This window comes from Melanostigma gelatinosum (assembly GCF_949748355.1).
Source record: "Melanostigma gelatinosum genome assembly, chromosome: 12".
NCBI lineage: Eukaryota > Metazoa > Chordata > Actinopteri > Perciformes > Zoarcidae > Melanostigma > Melanostigma gelatinosum.
In genome coordinates this window covers 21,514,844-21,522,000 of record NC_136645.1, presented here as the reverse complement: position 1 = coordinate 21,522,000, position 7,157 = coordinate 21,514,844, and the positions used below count along the sequence as shown (strand labels likewise).

At 44.0% G+C, this 7,157-nt stretch overlaps 1 protein-coding gene across 1 annotated transcript in view; it reads left to right on the top strand.

Moving 5' to 3' along the window:
• The first annotated feature begins 4,490 nt into the window (after nt 1–4,490).
• Nucleotides 4,491–7,157, top strand: part of inpp5a (inositol polyphosphate-5-phosphatase A) — a 138,581-nt gene continuing 135,914 nt past the window's right edge. The window contains exon 1 of the mRNA XM_079280649.1: nt 4,491–4,978. Within this exon, the coding sequence (XP_079136775.1) occupies nt 4,901–4,978 (78 nt within the window). The 5' untranslated portion in view covers nt 4,491–4,900. The remainder of the gene's footprint in view (nt 4,979–7,157) is intronic.

Genomic DNA, 7,157 nt, shown 5'->3' with positions numbered 1-7,157 from the left:
AATTTATTCCCATTCGCGATGATCCATTACTCACGGGCTTGGCTGTGTCTCTGAGCCCCCTTGGCAGAATCCAGTCATGCACACTGATTTGGTTTCAAGTCTTTTAATGTGAAATTTTCCTGCCAAAACCCAAACAGGAAACTTTCAGATTGAAGAGTGCGTGTCCACATTTGGCAAAGGGTGTGTAGGTGTATGCAAGGCTCATGCATGCAGTGGAAAGGGCAATTATAGTCTGGAGCACAACACATTAGGACGTGTGTGTCAGTCTGCCAATGGCTGCTGATTGAGCCCAGTTACATAGATTAGTGTGATATATCTGTTGTGCGGCGTCCACTAGATCACAGAAGTCCTTGTCAAGGCTAATCAGAGCTGTATCCACAGTTATAAAAAAACAAACCATGTTGATTTGAACCCTTATTTTGAGTGCAGGTTTGAACGTGTTGAACAAGACATTAACCAAGCCCCACAAACAAAAGCAGTTATGGTTTACGATACTTATAGACCTCAGTAGCAATGACTTCATGAATTTCTTTAATGATAAAATTATAATTATTAGAGAGAAAATGAATAATCTCCTGCCCTCGACCGATCTTTCCACAAATAGAGTAACCTTAGAAACAGCTGTAAACCCTGATATATGTTTAGATGGCTTTACTCCCATTGACCTTGACAAACTGACTTCAATAACTTCGTCTAAACCTTCCACCTGTCTCTTAGACCCTATACCGACTAGGCTGCTTAAAGAAGTGCTACCATTAATTAGCACAACTTTATTAGATATCATCAACCTGTCTTTAGTAACAGGTCATGTACCACAGTCCTTCAAAGTAGCTGTGATTAAACCTCTTCTTAAGAAGCCCACTCTGGATCCAGAGGTGTTGGCCAACTATAGACCGATCTCTAACCTTCCCTTCCTCTCTAAGATCCTTGAGAAAGCAGTTGCAAATCAGTTGTGTGACTTTCTGTGCAACAATAGTTTATTTGAGGATTTTCAGTCAGGATTTAGAAAGCATCATAGCACAGAGACAGCTCTGGTAAAAATAACTAATGACCTTCTAATCGCATCAGATAAAGGACTCGTCTCTGTTCTTGTCCTGTTAGACCTTAGTGCTGCGTTCGACACTATAGACCACTACATCCTGTTGCAGAGACTGGAACATTATATTGGCATCAAAGGAACCGCACTGAACTGGTTTGGATCCTATCTATCGGATCGATCTCAGTTTGTTTATGTAAATGATGAAGCCTCGATGAAGACCAACGTCAGTTATGGAGTTCCACAAGGTTCTGTGCTTGGACCAATCTTGTTCACCTTATATATGCTTCCTTCAGGCAATATTATCAGAAAACACTCTATAACCTTTCATTGTAATGCAGATGATACTCAATTATATATATATCGATCAAACCAGACGAAACCAACCAGCTTGCTAAACTGCATGCGTGCCTTAAGGACATAAAAACCTGGATGACCTGCAACTTCCTGATGTTAAACTCAGACAAAACTGAAGTTATTCTACTCGGCCCAGAACACCTCCGAAATCAGTTATCTAATGATATAGTTTCTCTAGATGGCATTGCACTGGCATCCAGCAGCACCGTCAAGAATCTTGGAGTTACCTTTGATCAGGATTTGTCTTTCAACTCTCAGATAAAACTTATTTCTAGAACTGCCTTTTTTCACCTACGTAATATTTCAAAAATCAGGCACATCCTATCTCAAAGCGATGCAGAGAAATTAGTTCATGCATTTGTTACCTCTAGACTAGATTATTGCAATTCCTTATTTTCAGGCTGCTCTAATAAGTCTCTTAAATCTCTCCAGCTGATCCAGAATGCTGCAGCTCGTGTACCAACAAGAACTAAGAGGAGAGATCATATTACTCCTGTATTAGCTTCTCTGCACTGGCTCCCTGTAAAATCTAGAATAGAATTTAAAATCCTTTTACTTTCCTACAAAGCCCGAATTGGTCAGGCTCCATCATATCTTAAAGATCTTATAGTACCATACTGCCCTACTAGAGAGCTGCGATCCAGTGATTCAGGGTTACTTGTGGTTCCTAGAGTCTTAAAAAGTAGGATGGGAGCCAGAGCCTTCAGTTATCAAGCTCCTCTTCTGTGGAACCAGCTTCCCGTTTCAGTCCGGGGGGCAGACACACTCACCACATTTAAGAGTATAGGCTTAAGACTTTCCTCTTTGATAGTGCCTATAGTTAGGGCTGGCTCTGGCTTGCCTTGGACCGGCCCATGGACAAACTGGTAAAGGCAAAAACTACAGGGGGACTTCCTACACTGAGCACCTCTCTCCTCTTCTTCACCTCCGTCTGTATGCATTGATGTCCCATTAATGCTCATTACTAACTTTACTTCTTCCCCAGAGTATTTGTGCTTTCTCGCCTCACAGGATGACTGCAGTTTTATCTGGACACTGGTTCTTCAACCAGCCATGGCCCTGCTGACACCGACTACGATCTTCATCATTAACATTATTAATCCTATTACCGATACCATTAATGCACAGTACTGATTTTGTCTCTTCCCCGGAGTCCTTGTGCTTCCTCTCCTCACAGGTTTCCATGGAGCATGGTTTCATCTGGACCCTGGTCCTTCCTCCTACCATGGCCCTGCTGACTCCAACTGCTACTATCACATTTATTATTACTCACATTACTATTTCATATTACCGATACATTAATGCACATTATTGACCTGCTTCTTCACCAGAGTCTCTGTGCTTTCTCGCCTCACAGGTTCCTGTGTATCCGGGTTTACCTGGACCAGGTGTTGCCTCCTGTCGTGGTTGTGTCATACATTGAATGTGCTGTAATTACATTGAATGTGTTGTAATTCACTATCCTGTTCTACACATGACATCATTGCACTTCTGTCCATCCGGGGAGAGGGATCCCTCCTCTATTGCTCTCCCACAGGTTTCTTCCTCTTTCCTCCCCGTTAAAGGGGTTTTTGGGGAGTTTTTCCTGTTCTGATGTGAGGGTCCTGGGACAAGAGGATGTCAAATGTGTACATATTGTAAAGCCCTGTGAGGCAAATTTGTAATTTGTGATTTTGGGCTATACAAAAATAAATTGAATTGAATTGAATTAAAGAAATGCGCAATTATCCTGTAACACCACAGTGCTGTAAAATACAAGTAGATATTTGACGAGACACTGCAAAAATACTGCAGAGACATTTCTCTGTTTTTGCAGAATGTGTCAGGTCAAAAATCACTCAGCGCAGCTTTGAAGGTCAAATTGGTAATTTTCTGTATGTTGTCATCCACAAGTAAAATGTTCTTTGTCTTAGATGGTGAAGTTGTTGGTGTTTTGAGCCAGCACAGCACTATACAGATACCTAATCCAGCCGTCATACATTATATTAGTTACAACCATGCTTTTATTAAATTGTGACATGTCAATATGTAAAATGTCTTTCAAAAAAGAAAAGAAAAAAGGGTCTAACTAGTTTGTTCAATGCCACATTACATTTGATTTGAATTATGGGCTACCCCATCTTATCCCATTAGTCGAGTTATCGGTCGATTTGGTCTTAGTCGACTCCGATGTATTTCCATCTTTTCATACTGAATGACTTATGAGCACATTTCTGGTAAACACAAGATGGAAAAGTGGTGCTTCTTAGTGGAGGAACTCAGTTTGACAGATCTGTCGATTAAATCAACCGATCAATCAGTCAACAAAATCGTATTAGTGTTTGTCGACAAAAAATCTATTTGGTTGGAGGACGGCCCTAATTCACACTTTATTGGCATCGTCAACCGGGTCAAGTGCGAGATGAAAAGTTGATCGTTGGTGTGAATCAGGGATGGAGTCTCCAGTAGCCTAACAGTAAATGTACCATTGTTTAAATGATCCAGTACTCAGTCTCTCTCACATGAATCGTATTCTCTCCCCATTGAACTATCCAGTGAAGAAGGGAAAATGCAAACAAAGGAAAAACACTCGGCCTGTAAACTTCTATTGCACCCCAGTTCCCCCTGGTCCGTGGTTTGTCAACAGACTTGCATGCCTGAACTCATGTCAGTACCTGAGGAGTAGTTCAGGAAACTTCACCTCTGCCCACCTTAAATTAAAAAAATAAGGAATCCATTATTTATACCTTCAGGTGGTCAGTGAACTGCACGTTCTGCTATAGGAACCGAGCCTGTGGCATTATCAAAGACATGTGGCAGCAATATTCTCATGCAAAGCACTCTACCATGACATAAACATGGAGTTTTCTCTGTAATAAATGTAATAGCATAAAACGTGGAAATAATTTATATTAAAAAGTCGGTTGCGTAATCTGGTTACGGACAAACCGAGACGTTCACCATGGTTGTGTCCGATAACGGACGCCGTGGCGTTAGGAATGAGGGCTGCCGTGTTTACGGCGCGCTGGCCCTTTAAGACAGCCCCGTGTTTCCATTGGCACGGTGACGTCAGAGCAGTGAAGGACTCCAGCCTATCCTCTCTACACGGTGAAGGCAATGGTCCTGGCAGAGAGTCCTGCTTTCGGAGGGAGACTTTTAACACTGCACTAAAGACCGGGGAGACACTCGTCGCTGAGAGAATGCACCAGAGCCCTCGGGCACTCGCCGTGGATTTAAAACGGGAACTTTTACGATGGCTCTGAACGCGAAAAAGTAGCACGCGAAGCCGCACGCCAACCCGCCGCCGACGGACCGCCTGCTGCAAAGCAACTCCTCGTAGCTGCACGGCCACTGCTGAAAATTATGCTCCAGCCGAGCCGCCTCAAACCCCGGCTTCAGTAGCAAACACCCAGCGTTGTAACCCACTTTCGCGAGACATTCTCTCGGCTTCTGTTTGTTTTTCCTCCCCGCTCCTCACCCGTGAAGTCCCGCTGTTCCAAGTCCTCGACCCACCTGCGAGAGAGAATTATGGCAGGGAAGCTGACAGCAGCGCAAGGCACAGGAATACTGCTGGTGACGGCCAACGTTGGGTCTCTCTTCGAGGACGTGAGTTTCTTCATTGATGCACGTCTGTTGACGTTATGTTATGTCTTTTTTAGTTTCATACCGCCAACTAACGTACGTCTTCATGTTATGCTCAATGACGTCTCAGCTGGTCACGACTCGTGTGTGAAGTCGCGTGCGGTAGCCTGAACACCTTCCCTACACGCGTGCACACATGGGCCTCACATAACCAATAAAGACACACGCTAGCTCTGTGTGTTGATGGTGTTGATGGTTACTCTACACGCGCAGTGACGTGTTTCTCTCTCTCTCGTGTCCTCTGCCTGTTCTGTATGAATGCCAATGTAAAGGTGTGTGTAGCCTTTCACCGCTGCAGTACGGGACACTGGGTGTTTTCTATGAGTCAATCTGTGTAACTCGGCAGTTTACCTTTTGCAGAGTAAGAACCCCACCTTTTATAGTCTGGTGTGATTATGCTTGTGACACCAAACTCCTAAATTAAATCTGCTGTTAGGGAAGCACGAGCCGTGTACCGCTTTAAATGTGCAATAGAAGTTTGCTTAAGTTTGTGGTTTCTTGCCTTGTGGTGACCACCAGAAGAAGTGTTTGTTTTTTTGTTTCGCCCGTTGCATCACGGGAGATGCCGCTTGTTTGATTTCTGTGTTTCTGCTGCATACAGCTGATGTTTGACACCATCATGTCATTTTCTTCCCATTCATGACTGAGCTGCCCGGCAGTATCCATCTCCCAGTATTTAGTAGTAGACAGTGTTATGAGTAACACCGATTTCAATTGGTGTCAGATGTTCGGCGGTTCGAACCCCGGCCCCGCTGGCCCATGTCGATGTGTCCTTGGGCAAGACACTGGCCAAATCCCAATGTCCGCCCCCTTACGGACTCACGGACTTTGAGGCGCGCTCCCGCGAAGTCCGTGAGGGTTTAGGGATGTCCCACTGTCAAATCATCAAGTGTTTGAGGCTCTCTTGCAGACATTTTGAGCCCTTTGGGAATTACCCACAAATCATTGCAATGTGACGTTAAACACGGGGTAACCAGTGGACGCATGGAGGCGTAAAAAAAAAGAAGGTAAACAAAGAGGACGGCTCACGTGTGTTCAGCCTGTCATAATCAATTTAATCAGGAACATTAAGGGTTAAAGATGGAACAAAAAATAAACATGAAATCAGAAGATATTTATTCATTGATTTATTCATCAAACATTTGATTTTGTCATTGAAGCTGTTTTGACAAAAACGAGTAAATAGATTATATGAAGTTCTCATCTTGTGAGGAAAGAGCCTGAAGATGTTCACATCAGGGAGTACAACATATAAAATAAATACCTACAATTATACATCATATTTTTTGGTCGTTTTCATGGTAACGTGATATGTTGCAGCAAAGTGCTGTCCCATTCCTATTTACACAATTTCAAGCCCTCAGTCTCTCACACTCAACCACTTACCAGGTGACGTCAGTAAGTCCTTGAGGGTTCAGGGTTTGAGGGTTTAGGGGGGACATTGGGATTTGGCCACTTAACCCCAAATTGCTCGTGCGGTGTATGAATGAGTAGATGGTCCTGATGGGCTGCTGCCACCATGCAGGGTAGCCCCCTGTCATCATTGTGTGAATGATGACATGTAGTGTTAAAGCGCTGAAAAACTAGACAAAAAAAAACGTAACTTTTCTAGGTCGGAAAACTAGAAAAGCGGCGTACAAGTCCAGTCCATTTACCGTTCACCAATTGAGATCGTAAACTCACAAACAGCCCATTTGCATCATCATGAGATCACAAGCAGCATTCAAATATTTACTAGATAAAGCCACTTTGCTTTGCTCTGTGTGGAAATAGGTGCGCTGGTTGCTGAATGATTTATGGCTGTACTGGTGCGTTTGGACTCCTCGCTGTTTCTGCGCCAACCCTGCTGTAACTTGGTACCTATAGTGTCTCTAAACGACGGCGGGAAGTGTAACCGTTACAATTAGAAGTTCAAGCGCTTTGTGTCACTTTCAGTGTCAATAGAGAGCACGCCCCCTCCCCCCTCCCCCCCTCCCCTCTCACCCTTGTGAGGAGCTGATCCCAAACATGAGGGGGAAGAGCCGTCTCCCTCATTGGAGCAAGCCTATTAATAGCCCCTCTCTCACACAAAGCAGCACGCTTTTGGTGTCTTGTGAGTGGTTTTTTTCGTGTCTCTCCACAAGACTTCTAACAGACGGAGCCA